General features: G+C 42.6%; 2 protein-coding genes and 1 long non-coding RNA gene across 4 annotated transcripts; 1 reads left to right on the top strand and 2 right to left on the bottom strand.

Moving 5' to 3' along the window:
- Positions 1 to 210: 210 nt before the first annotated feature.
- LOC140710275 (uncharacterized) lies at positions 211 to 27704 on the top strand. Its single transcript, XR_012091247.1, has 3 exons — positions 211 to 695; positions 25685 to 25732; positions 26694 to 27704. It is a non-coding gene; the product is annotated as an uncharacterized lncRNA (long non-coding RNA).
- On the bottom strand, positions 6149 to 8189 carry LOC103230472 (transmembrane epididymal protein 1-like). Its single transcript, XM_007989282.3, has one exon. The coding sequence runs from the start codon at positions 7288 to 7290 to the stop codon at positions 6385 to 6387; it is 906 nt and encodes a 301-aa protein (XP_007987473.3). The 5' UTR covers positions 7291 to 8189; the 3' UTR covers positions 6149 to 6384.
- LOC103230473 (transmembrane epididymal protein 1) lies at positions 6149 to 23919 on the bottom strand. Of its 2 annotated transcripts, XM_073011712.1 has the most exons (2): positions 22868 to 23919; positions 6149 to 6414 (listed from the first exon to the last, which is right to left on the bottom strand). In XM_073011712.1, the coding sequence occupies exons 1-2, from the start codon at positions 23741 to 23743 to the stop codon at positions 6385 to 6387; spliced, it is 906 nt and encodes a 301-aa protein (XP_072867813.1). In that variant the 5' UTR covers positions 23744 to 23919; the 3' UTR covers positions 6149 to 6384. The 2 variants fall into 2 exon arrangements, with proteins under 2 accessions (XP_072867813.1, XP_007987474.3); XM_007989283.3 differs by lacking the exon at positions 6149 to 6414 and having other exon boundaries at positions 22838 to 23919.

Raw genomic sequence — 27704 nt, 5'->3', positions numbered from 1 at the left:
AATAAAAGAGGGGTACGGTGAAACCCCGTCTCTACTAAAAAAATACAAAAAAATTAGCCGGGCGCGGTGGCGGGCGCCTGTAGTCCCAGCTACTCAGGAGGCTGAGGCAGGAGAATGGCGTGAACCAGGGAGGCAGAGCTTGCAGTGAGCTGAGATCCGGCCACTGCACTCCAGCCTGGGCGACAGAGCGAGACTCTGTCTCAAAAAAAAAAAAAAAAAAAAAAAAAAAAAAAAAAAAAAAAGGAGGGGTAATAATTGTTACCTTATAAAAGGATTAATTGTGATAGTACATGCAGAAGAGATTGAGTAGTCCCTGGTGCATCGTAAATGTTTAGAAAATAGCAATTATAATTATCATAGGCCAAGTTCTGTAATCTGAGGTGATCGGATTCTTTCTTTCCCTGTAGCGACTTTTGAATACGACTTTTCTGACTCAGTGTAATGCTTTACCATTCATTATATCGAACTGGACTTAACCTTGGTAACACAGTGCGCGGTCTTCATTTCTTTCTTTAAAGGTGTGAGTTTAAATGGTTGAGGAGGGGAAGCAAAGGAGGAGAAAAGTGACGTTTTTATTTTAAAATATGTTTTAATCATTTCCAGATACCAAACTACCAAACCATAAGCCAGAGCCTCTGCTGCACACACCACCAGCACCCGAGGTGGGGATGGCAAACGTAACAGAGAACGGAATGGTAAGGTGTGAGTGCAGTTCTGCAGGCTTACAGTGTTTCTGCCATTTGAGTGCCTGCTTCCCGTGCTAGATGTCTTGACCTCATTGAGCAGTTTATTCATTGTCATATCCCGCAGTAGTGTCCAGGGTGAGTGTTCAATAAATGATATTTGTTAAACATACAGAAGTGACTATCAAGAGAACACGTGCTTTGAGCTGCTTTTCTGATAATGGAAATGGATTTGCTTTGATCCATTCATGTGACCAGGGGCATGCTTTGTAAGGTTAGGAACATAATACCTATATAATGACCACTGACTCTTTCAGGAGTGAACAAGAGGCCTTGTCCTCCTTGGCCAGCCCCACATTTACTTAAAGTGACGAAATTAGGGCCCAGATGAGTCCAAGAACTGACCAGGGAGGCTTGAGCATAGGCAAGAAGTAAAAGCGGAAGAAAACCCTTAACTGGTTCGCCCCCAGAAACCCAGACTGTACTTTTAGAGAAGTTAAAAGTAAAACAGCCTGTTTCATCCAGTTTGACTTTGCTGTGTCTGCTGCCCTTTCTTCTCCCTCCCCTTCTTCCCTAAATTGCCACCCACCCCCATTCTTCACCCCTACCATAAAAAGAGCATTAGAATGCTTGAACCCATGAACTTTTCTGTTTCTTGGTACACACCGTATCAGTGCTGACAAGGGGTTCCATTGCATGTGCTTTGAAGTCATGTTTTTCTCTCTTAGAGTAGAATTGCCATGTCCAAGGGGTGGGTGGAGTGGGAGAGCAATTACAGGGAAAGATTTTGTTCCAAATCTGCAGAAATAGCCTGAGATTAAAAGTATTTCTTCAGTGTTATTCTGCTGCCTGAAATAAACGCTTTGTATTAGGATTTTGCTCTACCCCCAAATCTTATCTCTATTAGGAAACAACTTTTTCTCTCTTTTTTTTTCTTTTTTGAGACAGAGTCTCACTCTGTTGCCCAGGCTGGATGCAGTGGCGCGATCTCGGCTCACTGCAACCTCCGCTCACTGCAACCTCTGCCTCACAGGTTCAAGCAATTCTCCTGCCTCAGCCTCCTGAGTAGCTGGGATTAGAGGTGTGTGCCACCACAGCCGGCTAATTTTTTGGTATTTTTAGTAGAGACGGGGTTCAGCATATTGGCCAGGCTTGTCTTGAACTCCTGACCTCGTGATCCGCCCGCCTTGGCCTCCCAAAGTGCTGAGATTACAGGCATGAGCCACCGCGCCTGGCCCTGTCTCTGTTTTTTAAAGGATCCATTCTCACTCTGCAAGTAAGAAATCCTTTACCTGGCGATCTGGAGTGCCTTCCCAGGGCCTCTGTGGTTGCCTTGTACACATTAGACACGAAATTTAGGGTAGGGTTCACACTGACCAAACCTTTTCTGTTTAGGAAATGGAATTTTCCCTGCGTATGAATGATTTCAACAGGCATTCCGGGAGACCTTTAAATCATGTTAAAGAGACACAATTGAGACTCAGCGTTGGGGAACACCCTGGAAACCCAACCCAGAATTGTATAATATTGTTTTAAAAATTATTATTTTGTAATAAACCAACATCAATTCTTTCCAAAAGAATGGACCATAGTAGAATCTTAAACCAAATCAAAATAATAATAATAAAAATGAAGAAGAAATGAAACAGCTCTGGAAGTTGATAGCATTATTCTTAAACCATAATTTAGGGAAAAGCTGTAGTTGGCCAAGCTTTCAAATTTCACTTTATACAGTTAGAGAAGGAAAGACTGCATTATACTTCAGTTCAATAACTAGCACTGAGAATGGAGGCATTGTTCTTTATAGTCTTTGATTGTTTGGTATTTTTCAGTTCAGGACAGGAAATTGGAAATTCAAGTCTCAGCCATATCTCTAGCCTGATTTGAGTTTTGTAGGATGCCTGCTGAAATCAGTCAAATACAAGGAACGTTTCATTTCCCCAACTGCATGTTATGATGGAAGGTTTGGGTCTGTTTGAGCTCTACCCTGAATCATGTCTCTAGCAGGAAACTACGTGGAAAGTTGGGAAGAATCAAGTTCAACTTAGTTAACAACATGGGGAAATATGTCCTATTGAGAAAATTAAAGCCTTACAATTCTAGAATTAGATCTTCACATCATTCTATCTTAAAGAGGAGGAACTGAAGCTTAGATGAATCATAATAACTTGATGAAGTCACATGAGGGCAGTATTTTAGAGCCTAATGAACTTTCAAGGTGCTGTTCTTTTTCTATTCCCTTTCCTTTAGTCTCTTTGGTCTGTGGGTGATCTGTTTCAGGGCCACCATCTCTAAAATACTGAAATTCCTACAGTCCTCACTGAGGGAGGTGCAGAGGACAGGAACCAACCATTTCCCTCTCAATCTTGGGTGTGCTTACCCAGTGACTTCCATATAGCAGACACTTAATATATATTTTCTTTGTGAATAACTAAATTACCAGAAGGAAAAACAAACAAACAAACAAACAAAAAAACCACCGTAGGACAGATTCTCTTTGAAAGACTCTTTGGAGATCATTTTTCACATCTGATAATCTGCCTCCGGTTTCATTGTTTTGTGAATCTGAGGTTTTTGTAGATACATTTAGTCCTTTATTCTCAATTTACATTGTACAGATCTTTGTTCTGTAGATTGGAACATTATTGAAGCTAATTTAAAAATTTAGGGAATTTAGCATTCTGATCAAAAAATTATTTAGATCAGAGTATGTGCTTTAGTTGGTACCATTCCCAAAGAAATCCTCAATGGGATCCACAGCCCTTCCTCCCCTCCCACCTCATTAGTTAATTTGGATCCCTGTTTATTTCACATTCACTCGCCAAATTTTAACGGGAAACAAACAGCCCTAGGGTATGTTTTCTGGATGCTTGGGCAATTCTTAGTCCGGTGCTGGATTTTTCCTCTCCTTTCTCCTCTCCCACTTCTTTTAAACCCGTTCTGGGGAGACTTGTTTACTGGGGTTGGAGAATCAGAAGCTTGGCCAGGGTGGTGTGAACCTAGTGCCCTCTGCTGGAATTTTGTGAGAATGACAAACTTCTCCCCAAAAGCTTGAGTGTTTTGAGTTTTTTCTTGAGTAGCCTTTGGTGGGAGGACCTTTCTGTTACATCTTAAATCTAGTAAGTTAATAACATGCAGGCTTATTGCCTACACTGAATATTTGAGAGCTATTATGTTGGGGGTATCACTTGATTACCAGAGGTTTATTGTTATAGAATTAGGCCTCATTACAGGAAACAGGCAGCTAAGTGTTTGTGCTTTTTCATCCCGTCCCGTTAATGTGTAAGAGAGGTAAAGAGAAAAAGAAGGCTCCCAAAGAAAAGTAATTGAAAAAAGTCTAGGAACCAAGAGTAAAGGGGAAATGGCAAGCATTAGAAGCCTTGGTCACAAACAAGTCTTATCCCCAGCACTTGCTTTGGATCTGAGCCCAGAAATGTAAGACCCAGCCAGAAGTTGAGAGTCTGCCAGATTCTCACCCCCTAGGGGAGATGGGGGTCGGGGTAGAGGACAGAAAGTGTTGCATAAACACACTCCTAAGGGAGGTCTAGGGTGTTTACACTGTGCTGTTTGCTTCACCTGGGCTTTCTGGCTGGCCGACTTTCTTTCTTTCTCTTTTCTTTTCTTTCTTTTTTCTTTTTTTATTTTTAGACATAGTCTCACTCTGTCATCCAGGCTAGGGTACAGTGGTGCAATCTCAGCTCACTGCAACCTCCGCCTACCAGGTTCAAGTGATTCTCCTGCCTTAGCCTCCTGAGCATCTGGGATTATAGGTGTGTACCACCACGCCTGGCTAATTTTTGTATGTTTAGTAGAGACAGGGTTTCACCATGATGACCAAGCTGGTCTCGAACTCCTGACCTCAAGGGATCCGCCCGCCTTGGCCTTGTAAAGTGCTGGGATTAGAGGCGTGAGCCATCTTTCTTTCTTCTTTCACAATTTCATTTTTTTCATTTTGAGATAACTTGCTTCTCCATTGCCATTAGCAAAGTCATTGTGGCCCAGAGGACACAGTCACGCTTGCGTCAGACACACCTGCACTTAAATTCCTGTCTTGCTTCATACCAGCTGTGAGACTTGGACAAGTCAACCTGCTGGAGTCTCAGTTTTCTAGAGATTCCTTATAGAAACATTTGTGAGGATTAAAAACAATAACGGAGTCAACTCCAGGAACAAGTTATTGGATTTTATTATACCCCAAAACAAGGAAGAGAGTGGGTGCATTACTAAGGCAATGACTCAGTGTTCAGGACTGTTGTTGTCACCCAGAGAGGTTCACAAAACCTCCAACCTGTCCAGCAATGCATTTAGAAGAAACAGGATTAGGGAAGATTCTGGAAGCAAAGAAGCCTTTATTAAACATAACCATGATCCATAGCTGGAGTATACATAGGAAATTTGGTAACTTGGATAAGGCAAAGCCTTTTCCCTTTAGGAGCCTCTACTTTAGTGGGTGAGGAAAAACCTCCTAAAAGAAAATGATTTCAGCAGCAGTATAAAAGAAAGTGTGTCACCTGTATGAGCAAAATAACAAGGCAGATTTAATGTAAGTGCCCAAGAGTTCCAAAACAAGGGAATCAATAAGAGTTCTGGAGAAGGCCACCTTGGGGGTACTCGGTGTGGTGGGGGTGGATGTAGGTTTATTCTGGGAATCGAATAACACGGTAAATATGTGACTGTAGTATGACTGACTGTGATATGCAAGGAAAAGAAATTTGCAAAGACCCAAGAATGGTATCTGCTAAATTGCTTGTGCAAGGGTGGTCATGGTGAAATAGGAAAGTTTGGGCTAGAGTAAGAGTAATAAAATGAGAAGTCAGGAAAGTACCGAGCATTTGAATTCTATAAAAATGCTATAGCATTTGAATTCTATACAAATTTAAATTATGGAAATTTGAAATGTTATTAAGTATTTTAAAAGTCTCACTTTATATGTAACATTTGAAATGAAGCCAATTCTTGAAAGCTAGGGGAAGAGAAGGAGGCAAAACGAGCATAATTTCAGCCTGTATGAATTAATTATAAATTCTATCATGCTGCTTCCACGTGGTGACACCACTTTGGTGAGCACATAAAGTGCCCACTTTTCTTTATCAAGATGGGACTTGAATGGGTCCAGTTGTGAGTTGTGAGAGGTCTTGATTCCCTCAGGTAAAAGGCAATCCCTTGTGCCTGACGAAGAAGCTAGTGACAGCATAACTGCTAGTCTCTGTTCTCCTCCCTTCACAGCTCTTCCTTCTGTTACATTCTCTTCCCCCAGTGGCTTTTCTTGCACACTAATTTGTTCTCCTGGTCCTTTTCCTTCCCTCCCTCAAATCCCATCAGCATCTCTTTCTCAATCCCTCTCCCCTTATCTTCTCAGTAATTAGAGGCTCAGAGACAGAAAATGCACCAGCACGGGCATGGTGGCAGCCTCCTGTAATTGCAGCTACTCGGGAGGCTGAGGCAGGAGATTCACTTGAACTCGGGAGGCGGAGGTTACAGTGAGCTGAGATTGTGCCATTGCACTCCAGCCTGAGCAATAGAGTGAGACTCCACCTCAAAAAAAAAAAAAAAAAAAAGAAAAGAAAATGAACCAGCAGACAGGACCAACTCCTAGCCTTCAAGGCCATTACCTTCACCAAGGAGGGTACCATGCTCATGGCTGAGGAGCCCACAGGAGGAAGATGAGGTGGACGACATGACAGCCACTGTAGGCCCTGTCTCAGGTGGAGCACTTTGCAAGGAGGACAGCCTGGTCTTCTTTCTCTGACTGCTCCACTTCCTGTAGCAACTTGTAGAGGGGTCCTGGAGTGCTTGCGTAATACGGAGCTCCTTTGGACCTGGTCAGCTTCAAGCTTGGACTGTAACAATGATACCAAAAGGAAGAGAAGCCATAGATTCCCAACAGGAATGAGGCATCGATCATCACATGCCAGCAGAAGAAGGTGGTGACAAACATGATGTCACTGATGTCATCGTCTTGCCATGGGTAGCCAGAGACAGGTCTGTATAGAATAAAGCCTGCCTGCATCAGCCAGGAGCCCATCATCAGCATCAGAAAGGTCTCCATCAACTGGAGATGACACATGTTGGGAGCCCACAGCTGTGCAGTCAACACCAGCAACAGCAGGAACACCACCAAAATGAGCAGAGAGTGAACGTGCAGCTCCACCCCTTCTGAGTCTTTAGCATGTGACACCATCAGCAGCAGGAGCTCGTAGATGATCAAGACCAAGGTACCTTTTTCTAGGCCCACACACCTCTGAGGCAGCACGTTCTTGCTCATGAAGTCCACACAGCCATTGAGAGTGAGGAGGATGAACATGGTGAGGTGCTGCCACTCTTTGGGGTACATGAACCTTGGTGGCAGCTCCCTGTTCATCAACATCAACCCTTCTTTAATGCAACTGACCTCATAAACTGTCAACAGGGAGCCAGTCGCCATCTTCAACAAACCTCCATAGGATATTTTCCACAGCCTGGTACATCTTCCCTTATTCCTGGGAGGGGATGAAGGATATAGGAGAGAGTCACTGAATATTATAGCTTTGGAAATTACTACTGCCTGATATAGTCCATATAAGAACAGAAACAGCCCTGGATACACATGACCAATAAAGGTTCCCATGGAACCATCAATCTGTTCACTGAAGGAGAGAAAAGCAATACTCAGGTACAGCCTCACTTTATGCAGCCACTTCAAGTTCTGGGCTTTGGAAAGAACTGCCTTCCACCTACTTTTATCATCTCACCGCACCCACTGCTCCCCCACAAAGAGGAAATGTTTCTCAAGACAAGCCTACACATTTGGTGGAATATGGTCTATCATTCCATTCCATTCTGGTACATTGGGAATGCACTGGCCTCTGCCAAAGAAGTTGGTGAATGGGCTTTCAGAGGACCCTCTTACAGCCCTTGAGGTTCTTCTGGTTACACTCATCCCTACATCCCATGGCTTCCTTCCTCTTGTCCTTCCCAGAGCTCGGAGGAGAAAAGGAGAGGAAAATGGAGTGGGTTGCCATGACGGTATCCAACAAATTATGGACACTCATAAACTCTTGAGTATACTTTAGTCCTTCTCAGACATCATTTTGGTCCAATTGTAAAGTCAAACGTTTTCTTTATGGATACATTTGAACATTTGGATATATAGTATATTTAGCACCTGTCTGGCTTTTCTACTTATTTATGATAGACTCGTCTTGAAGACCTCCAAGAAAGCCTCCTTGAACATCCCCCTGTTACCCGCTCACATTCCCCCAACCACTACTTCAAAATTTCTACCGGCCAGGAGATGAATCTGAAAAGCCGCCCCTGGGTATTGATTTTAGGGGCTGTGGTGATTTTGTAGTAGTGTCAGCATAACTGAGCTTGAACCCAGAATTTCCTTCCCAGTGTGGTTCCAAATTAGGTTTCGCTACAGGTGGAATTTACATGAGAATCTGAAGGCGGAAGTGAAGCAGCAACCTAAGAATACTCCGAAGGCGTAGGGTGCTGGGTACTGCTGTAGTTCATGCATTGCGTCACTGTTCTGCAGGCTCACCTCCCAGATGAGCAGCGGCCAGGCCTAGAGCTGCCCTGAGCTACTCTTTGCGTGAAGGGCGCCAATTCCTTCTGCAGGTTGCCTGCCATTGCAGTATGAGATAGGGAGAGGACATGGGCTCCAGTTTGTCCTGGTAGGCTTTGGTTTTGGTTTGTCTTTGGCCTTCCCTCGTTCATATAATATGGTTCTTGCTGACTGTTGCCACCTCAACCTGAAATGACTTCAGGTCCCCAACACAGCAGAGAGAAAACAGCTTTCCGTACATGTTGTCCCCAGCTCCCATGTGTAAGGTCTAGTTTCTATCAGGCATCCATATCCCATCGCTATGCTTCCATCAGCCATCCCTAACTGATATAAGAAAGTAAGATGAGTCCTGAAAATGGGGATACCACTGAGAGGAATCACCCCAGTGAGCTGGTATTGGCCACTGATATTTTCATATGAAATAGCCACCAGCTTCCTTTCTCAGTGATTACTTGATGAGCGTCTAATGCATCTAGGAGGACAGAGTTCTAGGTATTGGGTAACAGCCCTCCGAGCCTGAGAAAGGGGGATGGTGGAGAGAACAAGATACAGGGAATGTGAAGCATCCCTGGGCACACAAGTGATTCTGGGTTTATTGCAGAGGGTCCCTGCAGCAGGAGTTTCTCTGAGGGCAATAGGTGTGCTGAGGCAAGTGGAAGTTCATCGCAGATGGTGAACCTTGCTGACTCAGTCCTCTGCGTAATCATCCCTGCTCACACTACAAGCAATGCTGTAAAGCAGAGGCAACACCTGTGTGCTGATGGCGCCCCCAGTGGGGAGGAGGAGAGTTTACACACAGGGCACAGTGCTGCCTCTGAGCCCTCCCTCCCATCCAAATGCCTAACTTACTTACACTTTCTCAAGCCCACATTATGCCAGAAAAATTAGATATCGCTCTCTGCAGTTGAGCATGACAATAATTCATACTACTTGCAGTTGTGAGATCTGGTGTGGCTGGGGAGTCGAATGTGAAGGTAGGCTATAAAAACAAAACTTAATTCTGCTTTCTGAAGGAATTTACTTTGCTTATTTAATTTTAATTTTTAGGTGTTCTTATAGAATTAATATACAGTCATTGTAGAAGAATCAGGTATTTTTTTTTTCTTTTTTCTTTTCAAAGATAGATTCTTACTTTGTTGCCCAGGTTGGTCTTGAACTCCTGGGCTCAAGTGATCCTCTGCCTTACCGCCCAAACTGCTGGGATTGCAGGTGTTAGCCACTGTGCCAGCCTTTTCTCCCTCCCTCCCTCCCTTCCATCCTTCCTTCCTGCCTGCTTTCCTGCCTTTCTTTTCCTTCCTTCTTTTCTTTTTTTCTTTTCTTTTCTTTCTCTCTCTTTTTCTTTCCTTCCTTCCTTCCTTCCTTCCTTCCTTCCTTCCTTCCTTCCTTCCTTCCTTCCTTCCTTCCTTCCTTCCTTCCTTCCTTCTTCTTCTTTCTTTCTTTCTTTCTTTCTTTCTTTCTTTCTTTCTTTCTTTCTTTCTTTCTTTCTTTCTCTTTCTCTCTCTCTCTCTCTCTCTCTCTCTCTCTGTCTCTCTTTCTTTCTTTCTGTTTCTGTTTCATTTCTTTCCACACCCCTTCAGTACAACATAAATTATATACACGAAAAGAACATTACGAATCATCCGTAAGGTCAGATATTGTGGCTCACACTTGTAATCCCAACACTTTGGGAGGCCGAGGTGGGTAGATCACTTGAGGTCAGGAGTTCAAGACCAGCCTGACCAACATGATGAAACCTTGTGTCTACTAAAAATACAAAATTAGCCGGGCATGGTGGTGCATGCCTGTAATCCCAGCTACTTAGGAGGCTGAGGCAGGAGAATTGCTTGAACCTGGGAGGTGGAGGTTGCAGCGAGCTGAGATCGCGCCATTGTACTCCAGGCTGGGCAACAAAAGTGAAACTCCATCTCAAAAAAAAAAAAAAAAAAAAAAAAAATCATCGGTAATCCCACAACTTGGATGTGACCATTTCACCAGTGAGGTGTAGAGACAGTCTTCAGAAGGCACCATGAGGAAGTGGAAAATACACTGATGTGAAGTCAGAATCTGGGTTCTAGTTCTAGTTTTCTCTTGATTTCCTGAATGTCATACCCTTATCTACAAAAAGTGAGCATTGGACTTAATTTTTCCTACAGAGAAAATAAAAAGGCATAGATGTTGCGACACAGAGGTGAGCATGTTTGTCTCCTGTCTCCTTCTCCCTTTTGGTGAACTATCAAAATACATGGAAGCACTGTAGACCTGAAGCTCAGAGGAAGGAGATTCAAAGGGAAAATCTGAGAGCAATACTTCCGAAGTGAATCACAGAGAAGAGAACCCCAGGAACTCTCCTTGGTTCTTGAATTTGTCCTGGGAGAAGTAGGCAGTCTGTTGCTCCTCCAGGAGCTGTGGTGTTCAGGCCTCAAGAATAATTGCATTTGGTCGCTCTTTTTTGGTGGAGGGGACAGTATATGGCATCTATCACAATGGTTACTCTTAGTATTGCTTCTTGAACTTCAGGTCTGTGGTCCACACAAGGCGGGAGTAGCAGAGCTTATTCCGGCTCACACACTCATTGCCACAGATGCTCCTGGCAGCTGAGAGCTGGGCACCAGTGGTCAGAAGAGGAGGGAAAACAGCAGCACTGACTCAACAGCAATGGGAGGTTGAATGTGGCATGAATGCAGGACATGTAGCCCCACTTGCGGTCCTGTCTGGGATGTTCAGTCCTCCGCCTTGGCCAGACATCAAGGCTGCACATAGTTCATTAAAACATGAACATCCTGATCCCAGGACTTTGAAGATAGGAATCGCCCATCCCAAACCAGACACTTCCCACAAGCAGCTGAGCAAGGAGCCAAAGGTGGTGAATGATTAGCAGAACTGCCAGACAGCTCCAGAGTCTGTGAACACGAAGCACCTGGAGAGCTGTTTCATGGTTGTGATATTATGATTATATACATGTTGACTTTTGTCCATGGCTTCTAGCTCATATCTCCCTTAACCCTGAGACAGTCTTTTGTCATAATGTTGGGAGCACTTTAGGCTTCAGAAGCAGACCTCAGGAAACCGAATCTCTCTCTGACCTTCTCCTCCCCTCCTTTCACTTGCCCAAGGCAGGACCCTAATCTGATTTCAGGTCATAAGACCTTCATTCCAGAGAGGGTCCTGCCCCATACTCTGCAGGAAGGAATGCTGCATGGAGAGACCAAGAAGAATCTGAACAGACAGGCCTTCCTGGGTTTCCATCATGCCCTTTTTGTCCAGTCACATTTTGACATAGTTATCCATGCATCATTCATGGACGATCAATGAAGTCTCCTTAAAAGGCCCAAAGGGCTGAGTGAGGTGGCTCACGCCTGTAATCCCAACACTTTGGGAGGCTGAGGTGGGTGGATCACTTGAGGTCAGGAGTTCAAGTCCAGCCTGGCCAATATGGTGAAACCCCGTCTCCACTAAAAATACAAAAGTTAGCTGGGCAAGGTGGTGCATGCCTGTAATCCCAGCTACTCGGGAGGCTAAGGCAGGAGAATTGCTTGAACCTGGGAAGTATAGGTTCCAATGAGCCGAGATCACACCACTGCACTCTGGCCTGGGCCACAGAGTGAGGCTCCATCTCAAAAAAAAAAAAAAAAAAGCCCAAAGGCCAAAGAAGTGTTAAGAGAACTTCCAGGTAGCTGAACAGGTGGAGGTTCCTAGAGGGTGGCACACTTATGGAGGGCATGGAAGCCCTTTGCCCCTTCCCCCATACCTCACGCTACACATCTCTTCATCTGTATTCTTTGCAATATCCTTTATAGTAACTTGGCAAATGTGTTTCTTTGAGTTCTGTGAGTTGCTCTTGCAAATTAACCAAATCCAAAGAGCAGGGTTATGGGAACCCCAACTTAAAGTTGGTCGTCAGAAGTTCTGAAAGTCCGGCTTGCAGCTACTGTTGGAGGGGCAGTTTTGGTGATTGAACCCTCACCCTGTGGGATCTGACGCTATCTCCAGGTAGATAGTGTTGGAATTTAATTACCAACACCCTGCTGGTGTCTGCCACTTGGTGCGTGTGAAGGAAAACCCCCACATTTGCTTACAGAAGTCTTCTGTGTTGAATGCTGTGGTGTGAAAGCAGAGGAAAAACACAGTTTAAAAGTTTTTCCTAAACAATGGGAAGCTGAGTTTCCAAAAATCGCTTGACTACTGGCGTCCAGGAAGTCCCTCCTGGCCCAGCTGCTCCATGGCGAGACTCCGCCGAGACCTGCCTCCCCACCTGCCGCCCCACATTCCTGAGGGAGCCCAGGTAAAACCACTGCCTTTTGTCTGGCATCGTGAAATGCCAGAGTACTCAAGAACGTCCTCAGGAACACAGTAAACATTGGATTTCCTAACTGCCATGGACCCTTCTGAGTCTGCAGGGCTTATAAAGGAGTATAAAGACAAATTCTTTCCCTCTAAGAGCTCACTGTTTAGTTGAAGGCACAACACCTCTACACACACATGCACACATGCACACATACACACACATATTAGGGAACTATTTAGACTACTTCTTAGACTACTTCTGTTTCATAGAAGTCAAAGATCACATGTAAATTTAAATTTTCCAACCCCCACATTCAATAAGTATAAAAAAGGTGAAATTGATTTTAGTGAGATTTCACCCAATATATTAGAAATACTATTTCAAAATGTAATTAATATAAAAGTTAGGAATTACTTTTTTTTTTTTTTTTTTTTTTGAGACAGAGTCTTGTTCTGCCACCCAGGCTGGAGTGCAATGGTGCAATCTCAGCTCACTGCAACCTCCGTCTCCCAGGTTCAAGCAATTTTCATGCCTCAGCCTCCCAACTCCTGGTATTAGGTGTGTACTACCACTCCCAGCTAATTTTTGTATTTTTAGTAGAGATGGGGTTTCACCATGGTGGCCAGGCTGGTCTCAAACTCCTGGTCTCCAGTGATCCACCTGCCCTGGCCTCCCAAAGCACTGGGATTACAGGCATGAGCCACAAGTTGTTTTATTTTGTTTTGTTTTTAAGAGACAGGGTCTCACTCTGTCACCCAAGCTAGAGTGCAGGGGTGCAAACATAGCTCACTGAAGCCTCAAACTCCTGTGCTGAAGTTATTCTCTAGCCTCAACCTCTTGTGTAACTAGGAGTGCAGGTACACACCACCACACCAGCCAATTTTTTAAATTTTGTGCAGAGATAGGGTCTCCTTATGTTGCCCAGGCTGGTCTCAAACTCCTGGCCTCAGGTGATCTGCCTACCTTGGCCTCCCAAAGTGCTGGGATTACAGGCATAAGCCACCATGCCCAGCCTGAATGAAGTATTTTATCTTTCTTATTTCATACAGAATCTTCAAACTCCAGTGTATATTTTACACTTACAGCCCATCTCAATTTAGACAAACCATATTCCAAGTTCTCAATAGCCACATGTGATTAATGGCTACCATGTTGGATTGCACAGATATTGGATGGAATTGAATGACCTGTTGAGGGAAATATCCATTTCAAAATTTTAGTGAAAGAAGCAGTTCATTGAAGAGGTAGAAGTTTGATCGGAAATGGCATCTAGAGCACTACACTATTAACTTCTTAATGACTGTGGGATTTTTCCACAGACTGTGATATTTTTCAAAGGCATATTTTAATTTAACTTTGTTTAGGAGGGCATCGTTGGCAAAGCCAAGTACACCTTAGGAAGAGAAGGTCAGAAGGCTGGAGGCTTGAGAAGGTCATACAGAGAGTGGGTCCAGGGAAATCAGAACAAGGTCAGAGATAGCTCATCTGCTCATGTTTCAAACTTTCATCTTATTTGAAGTAAGGTTTACTAAGCTTTGGGATTTGTTACTGACTTACGAAAACAAGGCTTATAAGAGCTGGAAAACTTCCTGCTGCCTGCACCTGCACCACTGGCCTAGGCATTCAGGTGAGGCACAGCAAAAAAGTTAGATCAGAAAAGAAAAAGGAAAGACAAAGAGAAAAAAAGAAATGGAAAGCAACATTCTAATTTTTTAGTTCAAGAGTCATCTATCCTTTGGCTGGGCGCGGTGGCTCACGCCTGTAATCCTAGCACTTTGGGAGCCCTAGGCGGGTGGATCATCTGAGGTCAGGAGTTTGAGACTAGCCTGGCCAACATGGCGAAAACTCGTCTCTACTAAAAATACAAAACATTAGCTGGATGTGGTGGTGGGTGACTGTAATCCTAGCTACTTGGGAGGCTGAGGCAGGAGAATAGCTTGAACCTGGGAGGTGGAGGTTGCGGTGAGCTGAGATCGTGCCATTGCACTGCAGCCTGGGCGACGGAGTGAGACTCTGTTAAAAAAAAAAAAAAAAAAAAAAGAGTCATGTATCCTTGATTTCACCTGGCACACTAGCTCATAATTTTTCTCTTCAAAATTGTGTATAATGTGAGCTTTGTACCTCCATTGCATAACCATGACTTCGTTTTCACCATTTGTATAATTGGTTTCAGGTACTTTTCAATGATCACATTTCAATAGCTGCAAATTTCTTTTTCTTATGGAAACTTTTGTCAAGGTGGAAGCGTGTACTCACCCTACCTCTGTTATTCCTTTTTTTTTTTTTTTTTGGTTTGAGACAGAGTCTCACTCTGTTGCCCAGGCTGGAGTACAGTGGTGCAATCTCAGCTTACTGCTACCTATGCCTCCCGGATTCAAGCAATTCTCCTGCCTCAGCTTCCCAAGTAGCTGGGATTATGGGTATGTGTTACCACACCAATTAAATTTTGTGTTTTTAGTAGAGACAGGGTTTCACTATGTTGGCCAGGCTGGTCTTGAACTTCTGATCTCAAGTGATCTGCACCCCATTAGCCTCCCAAAGTGCCACTGCACCTGGCCCCTACCTCTGTTATTCCTATATCTTCTCTTATGACCATGCTATGGACTCATAACCTGTGGCTGAGGACAGAACTCAAGCTCCCTGAATCTATTTTTCCAAGATCATTTCTCTTCCAAACCAGAATATGCATCCCCTAGTTAGGAGTTAACCTTTGCTTCCTTTGTTAAGGATTCTTCATTCTGCAGTTTGGGAATCCCTCTAAATTTCAAGTTTCATGTGGACAATACAGCTATGTGACCACCAAAAAGTCTCATTCCCTCCCACAGGTAGAGTGGTGGAAGGGGGCTGCCCAGGCAGGCACTACATTTCCCAGCCTCTTGGAGACTGAGCTCGAGCCAATGGAATGTGTGTAGAAGTGCTGTATTCCACTTCAAGGCATGGCCCATGGAAGCCTCCCTCCTGCTCCCCATTTCTTTTTTCATATCTGTTGGCTGAACATAGAGAACTGGGGGGCTCTGCAGAAAGGCAAAGACACAGGATGGGTGGACCCTGGCTTCTGAAAGACTATGTGGAAGGCTCCCTGCCAACTAGGAATGCTGGCATTCAACTTTATGTGTAGGGATTAATAACTTTCTATTGTTAAGTCAATAAGATTGAAGGGTTTATCTCTTTAAATCAATTAGTTAATACATGCTGTCTACCATTTCTCTAAGAGGACTACAGGAAGATCATGTAAATGCAACTCCTGGAAATCAATTATGACCAATCACCTGAAGGGTTAAGCTAATTATTCTCACCCAATCCTCTCCCCTGCCTTCAATAGCTCAGGTCTACAATACTTATATGCCCTGTCTAATTCACCTGCTTTCTGGGGCTCAGGAACCTAAGTTCACAAAAGCTTCCTTATGAAGTAAGGAGCACAAGAAGTAAATGGCTGTAAAGCTGCTGCTTCTCAACAGTATCTGCTTCATTTTATTATTTTTTTTATTTTTAGATTTGGGGGTACTTGTTTGTTACATTGGACATTGGTATTACATGCATCATGGTGGGGGTAGAGCTTCTAGTGTACCCATCACCTAATATTGGACATCGTACTCAGTAGGTAATTTTAAGTCCTATCTCCCTAACCCCCGTCTTTTGGAGTCCCCAGAGTCTGTTTTCTCTATCTTTATGTCCATGAGTATCATTTGTTTAATAACAATGGCACTCATGGACATAAAGATGGAGAAAGCTCCCACCTGTAACTGAGAACATGCAATATTTTATTTTCTGCTTCTGCGTCAGTTCACTTAGGATAATGGCCTCCAACTCCATCTATGTTGCTGTAAAGGACATGATTTTGTTCTTGTTTATGGCTGCATAGTATCCCATGGTGTATATATACCACATTTTCCAATCAACTCTTGGTGGACATTTAGGTTGGATCCATGACTTTGCTTTTTGTAAATAGTGCTGCAATAAACACATGAGAGCAGGTGTCTTTTTATATAATGATTTCTTTTCCTTGGCTAGATAGCCCATAGTGGGATTGCTGGGTTGAATGGTAGTTCTATTTTTAGTTCTTTGAAATATGTACATAGTGTTTTCCATAGAAGTGGAACTAATTTACATTCCCACCAGCAGTATACAAATGTTCCCTTTTCTCTGCATCCTCACCAATATCGTTGTTTTTTGGACAGGTGAGGTAACTCACACTTGTAATCCCAGCATTTTGGAAGGCCAAGGTAGAAGGATAGCTTAAGAGTAGGATTCAAGACTGGCTGTGAGCAACAAGGCAAGACCTCGCCTCTACAAAATATAAAAATAAAAAAATACCCTTGCGTGTTGATGCCCACTTGTGGTCTCAGCTACTAGGAAGACTGAGGCAAGAAAGATCACTTAAGTCCAGGAGTTCTAGGCTACAGTGAGCTGTATTCCTATCACTGCACTCCAGCCTGGATGATAGGATGAGACACTGTCTCAAAAATAATAATAATGAAAACATAAATAAAATAAAATAAAAGGAAACATCTGGGGTTTATGTATTTTTTTTTTTTTTTGACATTTTACTGAAAGCCATTCTGACTGCTGAGAGTTGGTATCTCAGTTAGGTTTTAATTTGCATTTCTCTGATGATTTTTGATGTTGATCATTTTTTCAGGTGTTTGTTGGTCACTTGTATTTCTTCTTTTGAGAAATGTCTGTACATGTCCTTGGCCTAGTTTTTTAATGGAAATGTTCATTTATTTCTTCTTGAATTGAGTTTCTTTTAGATTATGGATATTAATCCTTTGTTGGAGGCAAAATTTGTAAATATTTTCTCCCATTATGTAGGTTGTGTGTTTATCTTGTTGATGATTTCTTTTGCTGTGCAAAAACATCTCAGTTTAAGTCCCATTTGTCTATTTTTGTTTTTGTTGCACAAATGCTTTTGGAGTCTTTACCATAAATTCTTTGGCTAGGCTGATGTCCAGAAGAGTTTTTTTTTTTTTTTTTTTGGTTAGGTGTCCTTCTAGGTTTTTTTTTAATAGTTTCAGGTCTTACATTTAGGTCTTTAATCAATTTCCTTTTAATTTTTGTATATAGTGAGAGATAGGGGTCCAGTTTTATTCTTCTGCATATAGCTAGCCAGTTTACCCAGCACCATTTAGCATCTCTTTCCCCCATTCTTTATTTTTCTCCACTTTATCAAAGATCAATTGGTTGTTGGTATGTGGCTTTATTTCTGTACCATGATCTATGAGTCTATTTTTGTACCAATACCTTGCTGTTTTAGTTACTTTAGGTTTGTAGTATAATTTGAAGTCAGGCAATGTAATGCCTCTGGCTTTATTCTTTTTGCTTAGGAGTGTTTTGGCTATTTAGGCTTTTCTATAGAGCCACATGACCTTTAGGATTGCTTTTCTAATTCTGTCAAAAATAATGTTGGCAATTTGGTAAGAATTGCATTGAATCTGTAGATTGCTTTGGGTAATATGGTCATTTTAACCATATTGATTCTTCCAGTATATGAGTATGGGATGTCGGGATGTTTCTCCATTTATTTGTGTCTTCTACAGTTTATTTTGTCAGTATTTTGTAGTTTTCTTTGTAGAGATCTTTCACCTTTGGTCAAATGTATTTCTAGTTTTTATTTTTTTGTGTGGCTATAGAAAATGACATTGAATTCTTTCTTCTCCTTCTCCTTCTTCTTCTTCTTCTTCTTTTTTTTTTTTTTTTTTTTTTTTGATGGAGTCTTGCTCCGTTGTATTCTTGCCTGATTGTGGTATTAGGGTAATACTGGATTTGTAGAATGAGTTAGGAAGGGATCCCTCCTCCTAGATTTTTTGGAAGAGTTTCAGTAAGAATGGTACTAGCTCCTCTTTGTACACCTACTTCATTTTGGATAAAATCTTTTTGTTACAGGGCCACAAGTCTCAGTATGATACAGTGTTTTCTACTGCTCACAGTGCTGGATAAACCTTTACAAAAATTTAACACCATCTTTACTAGTTTCCGATTGCTTTGTAACAAATTAACTCAAATTTAGGAGCACACACAATGAAAACTGACCATTTCACAGTTCGTATAGGTCAGGAATCCAAAAGGAGCCAACTGAATCTTCTGCTCTAGAGGTTGCTCTCAGTTCTTGGCACATGGCTTTCACAGACAAATCATGACATGGCTGTGAGTTTTCTTCCAGGCCAGAAGGAGTGAATCCTTGATGATTCACCTTCTTCTTATGGGCTCATCTGACTAGGTCAGACCCATCCAGGACAATCTTCCTCTTGATTAATTCAAAGTCAACTGATTAGTAACTAAGCTTAGATTTTATATTTCCTTATATGAACTGGTCCCAGCAACACTCAAGGGAAGGGGATTAACCTGAATATGTACACCAAAAGCAGGAATCTTGGGGACCATATTAGAATTCTGCTTACCAAACCATCTAATTATCCTTTTCATCCATTACCATAGTTACAATATAATTATGTATATTGTTATTTGTATTTTTCTCATTATTTTATTGCCAATCCTTGCATAGTTCCTTGAAAAGAGTAGCTCTTTAGGATTCTTAAATATATTAATTAATCCCTTGGTCATTTTGATTGGAGGTGAAAAATCTCCTCCATTTATTAACCACATGATTACAAATAAGTGTCCTTCATTGGATCTTCACTTTTGTGAAATTCAGTAGTGAAAGTTTTCTTTTTTCACTCTTACCAACATCTGAGGGTGAACTCTTTCTAAGGTTTTGGCCTGCAGTATAATTCCTCCACTGCTGTTTCAGGTACGGTTTCAATTAGAAATAGATGGAAACCCAAATTGGGATAGTTCACAGAGGGTTTAATACAGGTACTTCTGGGCTGGGTGCGGTGGCTCATACCTGTAATCCCAGCACTTTGGGAGGCTAAGGCAGGTGAATCACCTGAGGTCAGGAGTTCAAGACCAGCCTGGCCAACATGGTGAAACCCCATCTCTATTAAAAATACAAAAAAAAAAAAAAAAAAAAATTAGCTGAGTCTGGTGATGGGCACCTGTAATCCCGGCTACTCAGGAGACTGAGGCAGGAGAATTGCTTGAACCCGGGAGGTAGAAGTTGCAATAAGCAGAGATTGTACCATTGCACTCTAGCCTGGGTGACAGAGCGAGACTCTGTCTCAAAAATAAATAAATAAAATACATAAATAAAGGTACTTCTCTTACAGATGTGGACAGAGTATGAGGAGACCATAGGGATACTTGAGTAATAGTTGGAGCTGTTAACTGCCTCTAGGCCCCAAACGGAGGTAGGACATGGGACATGGGACATGAGACTTCTTTATATATGAAAGGATAGTGAATTGAATGGTGGCACCCAGAAAGATAGGTCCAAGTCCTAACCCCTAGAACCTGTGAATGTGATCTAATTTGGAAAAGAGTATTTGCAGATATAATTAAGTTAAGGACCTCAAGATGAGCTCACCTTGGATTTGGGGTGGGCCCTAAAGCCAATGGCAGGTGTCCTTGTAAGAGAAAAGCAGAAGGAGATTAAAGGCACAGAGAAACACACAGGAGAAGACAATGTGAAGATGGAGGCATATTTGGGAGTGATGCCGGTATAAGCCAAGGAATGCCAAAGACTACCAGCAGTCTTTGGAAGCTAGGAGGGAGATACGCAGCGTATTTTACATCAGAGCATCTACGAGGAACAAACCCTGCCTACACCTTGAAACAAAGTTGTTGTTTCTACAAATAAAAAGCCAATTATTCCTCACATTAATTGAATAAACCGTTCATAATATGTATTTAATTCTCACATTCCATATTTCTGTTTCTGGAACCTCTATTAAGCTATACCATGTTGATTTATGGACCTATGTTACTTGCTTGCTCCTATACCACACTGTTTTAATACTTGAGTTAATTTCATAATGGATTATGAAAGCTGGCAAAGCAATTTTCTCCCTCATTTTTTTCTTCTGGGAAAAAAAAAATGCTTGAGCTGTCTCAGTGTTCCTTTCTCAGATATATTTTACAATGGATTTGCTGAATTTCGTTAAACTTATATTGGGAATGCTTTTGGAGGGGAGTACACTCAATTTAAATGTTTCTACAAATGCAGGTATATTAGCTGCAAGACATATTTTATGAGATATTATGTTGGGAGAAATTCACTAATTGTCAGAGATTTGCTTAGCAGTTTAGAACTAGGATATGAATAACTTGATGAGATCAATAAGGAAGTGGTTTCTTCGTTATTTACCATGACTATATTCAAGAATGGCAATAAGGCCGGGTGCAGTGGCTCATGCCTGTAATCCCAGCACTTTGGGAGGCCAAGGTGGGCAGATCACCTGAGGTCAGGAGTTCAAGACCAGCCTGGCCAACATGGTGAAACCCTGTCTCTACTAAAAATGCAAACATTAACTGGGCATGGTGGCACATGCCTGTAGTCCCAGCTACTTGGGAGGCTGAGGCAGGAGAATCGCTTGAACCTAGGAGGCGGAAGTTGCAGTGAGCTGAGATCACGCCACTGTACTCCAGCCTAGGTGACAGAGCAAGACTCCATCTCAAAAACAAAACAAAACAAAACAAAATAAAAAAGGCAATAAAAAATGAGAGCCCAGATGGTAAATAATGAAAAAGAGCCCAGTAATTAGACATAATCCAATAAACAAGAAAGATTAGAAGCATCTTGTCTCAGGCTCCAGTCTGACCTGTACCCAAAACATTAGCCCTGCCAGGGGTATGGAAGCCCAGCATCCTCTGCACACCCAGGGCAGCCTAGGATAGAGACAGAAGGTATGATGTGCACATACTCTTTAGGAGGCCTGGGGGTCATTGCAGTGCTCTACTCATGCACACCGGGGCTTCTTGCCACCTGCTTTCTGCCCATCTTGTTTTCCACATCAGTCACACTCCTCCACCTTTCTCTGCAGAGAAGTCACTCGAGCCCAGACAACAGAAGCAGGGGCTTGACTTTCAGAGCATATGTTCCTGTCCTGTCTCTGACCAGCCGTGAGTCTTTGGGCACAGACACCTGTGGAAGCCTTCAGTTTTTTATATGTAAAATGGAGACATCTGGGAAGCCAATGGGGCATACCTCATAGAGGTCCAGTAAAAGATGATACACAGAGTAAACCGATCTCCTAAACAGGTCAGTGGAGTTTATTTTATACACAGACCTGCTGCTATGTGATGCAGTCTTAGCCCGTGGCTGCCTCTCTGAGAGTTCACAGAGCAGACACTACATTTAGAAGAGACAGGAAAGGGAGGTGCCTGAAGCAAATGAGACTTTATTACACATGAACTGTGCAGAGGACAATGTTATATTCTTCTGGAACATGCAGCGGAAATGGGTAACAAGGATAGGATAAATTCCCTGCTGTTCGGGAGCCTGCCTTGTAGTTGGTGGAGCAAAACCTCCTGGAGAGGGGCAATATGAGATACAGAGCAATGGAGAGTGTATCAGCAGCACGGGCAAATAGCAACACAGATTTACAGAGTTTCTGGATCTCCAGACCCAAGGAGTCTATGAGAATTTTCTGGAGGAGGTCTTTTTGGTGGAAGTGGTGCATGAAATTTATTGCTGAGTGTAGAATGACACTGCGTAGTAAAAATGTGACCGCCGATGGGTTTTGTAGAGAGCGTTATTTGGAAAGGCTCAAGTGTAGGCTCCAGTAAATCAGGATCTAGTAAACTGCTGCTGGGGCTAGTGGTGGTTAAACAAGTAGAAAAACACTTTGCTTTGGCTGGATTAGAGGTCAGGAGTTAGAGATGTGGTGGCATTTAGTGAAAGTTTGGTTTATGGAGACTTGAAAAACTATGATGTAAACAGTTTTAATTCTCACTTTATGTGCAGAATTTGAAACGATGCTAATCCACCCAAGTTAAAAATATATATGAGATTCTTATTTCAATCAGGTGGGTTAAGTGAATGGTACTCCATCTGTTTATGGTGTTTCACCTTAGCTGGCCAACAGAAATACCCGTCACTGCAATCTTGATTTGTGAGAAGTCTTTATTCCTTAGGTAAAAACCAGGCCAGACAGCTGGTGAGGGCATCACTGCTGGGCTCCACCCTCCTCCTTTCAGAGGCCTCCCTTTGATTGTTCTCTTCCCGCTATGGATATTTCTTGGCCACATTCCTACCCCTTTGGGCCTCTTCCTCCTCTTCCACTTTGCCCCATTCACATAACCCCATCTGTGCCCCCTCTTCAGGTTTCTCTCTCCCTATCTCCTCAGCAATCTGAGGCCCAGCTACAGGGACAACAGTCGGGGCCAATTACTGTCCTTCAGGGCCATGCCCTTCACTGGGGACCAAAGAGGGTGCCACGTTCATGACTAAGAAGCCCACAAGAGGAATATGAGGTGGACCACATGACAGCCACTGTAGGCCCTGTCTCAGGGGGAGCTCTTTGAAAAAAAGAGAGCCTGGTCCTCTTTCTCTGACTGCTCCACTTCCTGTAGCAACTTGTAGAGGGGTCCTGGAGTGCTTGCGTAATACGGAGCTTCTTTGGGCCCAGTCAGCTTCAAGCTTGGACTGTAACAATGATACCAAAAGGAAGAGAAGCCATAGATTCCCAACGGGAATGAGGCATCGATCATCACATGCCAGCAGAAGAAGGTAGTGACAAACATGATGTCACTGATGTCATCGTCTTGCCATGCGTAGCCAGAGACAGGTCTGTATAGAATAAAGCCTGCCTGCATCAGCCAGGAGCCCATCATCAGCATCAGAAAGGTCTCCATCAGCTGGAGATGACACATGTTGGGAGCCCACAGCTGTGCAGTCAACACCAGCAACAGCAGGAACACCACCAAAATGAGCAGAGAGTGAACGTGCAGCTCCACCCCTTCTGAGTCTTTAGCATGTGACACCATCAGCAGCAGGAGCTGGTAGATGATCAGGACCAAGGTACCATTTTCTAGGCCCACACACCTCTGAGGCAGCACGTTCTTGCTCATGAAGTCCACACAGCCATTGAGAGTGAGGAGGATGAACATGGTGAGGTGCTGCCACTCTTTGGGGTACATGAACCTTGATGGCACCTGCTTGCTCATTAGCACCATCCCGCCATCAAGACAGAGGACCACATAAAATGTTAAGAGGGAGCCAGTCACTATCTTCAGTAATCCTCCATAGGCTATTTTCCACAGCCTGGAACATCTTTGCTTATTCCTGGGAGGGCACAAAGAATACAGGACACAACCTTTGAGTATCATGCCCTTGGAGACCACTGTGGCCTGATATAGTCCATAAGAGAAAAGAAATAGCCCCGGGTAAAAATGGCCAATGAACTTTCCCATGGAATAGAGGCCTGTCTGACTGAAGCATGAAGAACGATACTCAGGACCTCTCTACCCTCCTCTCCCTCATAGGCCCCTGGAGTTTTGGGTCTATATATACAGAGCTAAGTTCTACCTACTTTTATCATCTCCTTCTGCCCACTGCTGTCTCACAGAATGGAAAGTTCTGGACAGGAGCCTAGATTTTTAGTGAGGTAGGTCTCATTATTCCATTTCATTCCAGTACATTGGGAACTAATTGAGTTCTGCCAAAATAGAAACATAAATATTTTTTAGTATGCACCTGTGGGAATTTGTGCTCTCAGGAGCTCTGCTTTTGGGCCCTTGAGGACCTTCTGGTCACACTTGTCCCTCTCTCTCATGGCTTGCTTCCTTCTGCCCCTGTTCAACGTTCAGAGTAGGAAAAAAGAGGTGCCTGAGCACGGAGATTATCCAGAGAAGACCTGGGTTACTCACAAACCTTCATGCATCCTTTAAGACTCCTTCCTCAGACAGGCTTGGTGGCTCAAGCCTGTAATCCCAGCACTTTGGGAGGCCAAGGCAGATCTCGAGGTCAGGAGTTCAAGACCAGCCTGGCCAACATGGTGAAAGCCTGTCTCCACTCAAAATACAAAAACTAGCTGGGCATGTTAATGAGTGCCTGTAATCCCAGCTATTTGGAAGGCTGAGACAGGAGTATTACTTGAACCCGGGAGGTGGAGGTTGTAGTGAGCCAAGATCATGTCACTACGCTCCAGCCTGGGTGACAGAGCAAGGCTGTCTCAAAAAAAAAAAAAAAAAAAAAAAAGACTCCTTACTCATATGTTGGATCATATACTAAGAGCAAATATATTCTTCCCAGACATAAAAGTTTGAAAACATTTGGGTGTGTGTTCATATATTTGAGCTCTTGTTCTCTTTATTCTTCTGTAACAGTTTTTGGGGACCACAAAGAAAACCACTCAATTGCCCCAAATTGTCTTTCCACTGAACAGTAGATGAACGCAAAATGTCACCTTTTGAGATCAATTTTGGAATGTTAAGGTGTAATTTTTTATTAAAATGCAGATATGTTGAGATAAGTAGATCCAATGAGTTGCTTATATTTTAATGTGAATTAGGTCCTCGACTTTATTCTCTCTTTAATTATCATTTACTATGTGTTAACACATATAGGCAGAAAGAGTTCTAGGCACTAGGTAGCAACCAGTTGCATATGATGGATTGCATCCAAGGCAAGAGTCTTCATTTATTTATTTTTATTTTTATTTTTATTTTGAGACAGTGTCTCGCTCTGTTGCCCAGGCTGGAGTTCAGTGACTTGATGACAGCTCACTGCAGCCTCAACCTCCTGAGCTCAATCAATCCTCCTGCCTCAGCTGCTGAGTAGCTGGGACAACAGACATGAGCCCCCACATCCAGCTATTTTTTGTATTTTTTGTAGAAATGAGGCCTCACTATGTTGTCCAGGCTGGTCTCAAACTCCTGGGCTCAAGTGATCCACCCACCTCAACCCCCCAAAGTGCTGGGATTACAGGTGTGAGTCACCAAACCTGGCCCTATTTATTTATTTATTCATTATTTTTTATTTTTTAAATGAAATCATGTTTATTAAGAAAACAAAGGAATGAAAGAATTGCTACTCCACAGGCAAAGCAGCCCCCATTTTTTTTTTAATAAAAATTAATGTTTATATAGCCCCTCCTTATCCATGGGTGATACTTTCTAAGACTCCCAGTGGATGCCTGAAACCTGGGATAGGTTAGTACTGAACCCTACATATACTGGTTTCCCCTATACATATACACATACCTATAATAAAGTTTAGTTTACAAATTAGGCACAGCAAAAGATTAGCAATAATAACTAAAAATGGAACAATTATAAAATGATGCTGAAATAAAAGTTGTGTGAATATAATTTCTCTCTCTCTCTCTCTCTCTCAAAATTCTATATTTTCAGACTGCAGTTAACTGCGAGTAATTGAAACCTAAGAACATGAAACTGCAGGTAAGGGGGGACTACTGTATTTGAAGTGTGCTACATATTTTTTTTTCTTTTTTGTTTTTTGTTTTGAGACTAAGTCTCTCTCTGTTTCCCAGGCTGGAGTGCGGTGGCACCATCTCAGCCCACTACCACTTCCACCTGCTGGGTTCAAGCAATTCTCCTGTCTCAGCCTCTCAAATAGTTGGGACTACAGGTGCATGCCACCATACCGCCCAATTTTTTTGTATTTTTAGTAGAGACAGGGTTTCACCATATTGGTCAGGCCAGACCTCAGGCGATCCACCTGCTGTGGCCTCCCAAAGTGCTAGGATTACAGCCATGAGCCACCGCGCCCAGCTGAAGTTCATCCATATTGTTACAAACAGCAGGACCTCCTTCTTTCTTAAGGTTGAATAACATATCATTATATATATGTTTCTTTACTTACCCATCTGTTGGTGGATCCATCTGGGTTCAAGTGATCCACCCACCTCAGCCTCCCAAAGTGCTGTGATTACAGGCATGAGCCACCATACCTGGCCCCAACTTAGGTTGTTTCTGTATCTTGATTATTGTAACATAAGAGTGCAGATATCTCTTTGAGATACTGATTTCATTTAATTTGGATATATACCAAGGAGTGGGATTGCTGGATCGTATGATAGTCCTTTTTAAATTTTTTCAGAAACTTCCGTACTGTTTTTCATAACGGCTGAACCAATTTACATTTCCACCATATTGTACAAGGGTTACCTTTTCTCCACATCTTCAGAAATGCTCCTTATCTTTTGTCTTTTTTGTTATAGCTCTTCTAAGATGTGAAGTGATATCTCCTTGCGATTTTTGTTTGCATTTTTCTGTGATTGGTGATGTTGAGCACCTTTTAACATACCCACTGGCCATTTATGCCTTCTTTGGAAAAATGTCTAGAAATGCAGGTTCTTTACTCGTTTTTAAACTGGTTATTTGTTTTGTTGTTTTCAAGTTGGGACTACATTTAATCAAAAAGGCGAAAGATCTGTATGCTGAAAACTATAAAGCATTGAAGAAAGAAAAAGAAGAAGACACAAATAAATGGAAAAATATCCCATACTCATGGATTGGAAGAATTAAAATGTTTAATATGTCCATACTACTAAAACCAATCTACAGATTCTATACAATCTCTATCAAAATTTCAATGGCATTTTTCACAGAAGTAGAATAAGCAATTCTAAAATTCAAATGGAAACACAAAATATCCCAAATAGACAAATCAATCTTGAGAACATGGTTGGAGGCATCACACTTCTGATTTCAAATTATATTCCAACGCTATAGTAATCAAAACATTTTATGTCTGACATAAAAACAAACACATAGACCAATGGAATAGAATGGAGAGCCCAGAAATTAAACCTACGCATATATGTTCAACTGATCTTCAACAAGAGAACCAAGAATACTTAGTGGGGAAAGGATAGTATTTTCAATAAATGTCTTAGGGAAAACTGGATATTCACATGTAAAAAAAAAATGAAATTGGACCCTCATCTTATACCATATACAAAAATCAACTCAAAATGCATTAAAAACTGAAATGTAAGACCTGAAACCATAACCCTTATAAGAAACATAGAGGGTGCCCAGGTGAGGTGGCTCATACCTGTAATCCCAGCACTTTGGGAGGCTGAGGCAGGTGGATCACTTGAGGTCCAGAGTTCGAGACCAGCCTGGCCAACATGGTGAAGCCTGTCTCTATTAAAAATACAAAAATTTAGCCAGGTGTGGTGGCACATGCTTGTAGTCCCAGCAACTTGGGAGACTGAGGCAGGAGAATCGCTTGAACCTGGGAGGTGGAGGTTGCAGTGAGCTGAGATTGTGCCACTGCACTCTAGCCTGGGTGACAGAGTGAGACTCTGTCAAAAAAATAAAAAAGAGGAAGTGTAACCTGAGTTATCACACACAGCTCCCTCATTATTTGATGCCCTATGCTGTCTCAGGACTCTGCAGAGAG

This window comes from Chlorocebus sabaeus, chromosome 25 (genome assembly GCF_047675955.1).
Source record: "Chlorocebus sabaeus isolate Y175 chromosome 25, mChlSab1.0.hap1, whole genome shotgun sequence".
Taxonomy (NCBI): Eukaryota; Metazoa; Chordata; class Mammalia; order Primates; family Cercopithecidae; genus Chlorocebus; species Chlorocebus sabaeus.
This window is presented reverse-complemented; position numbering and strand designations above follow the sequence as displayed.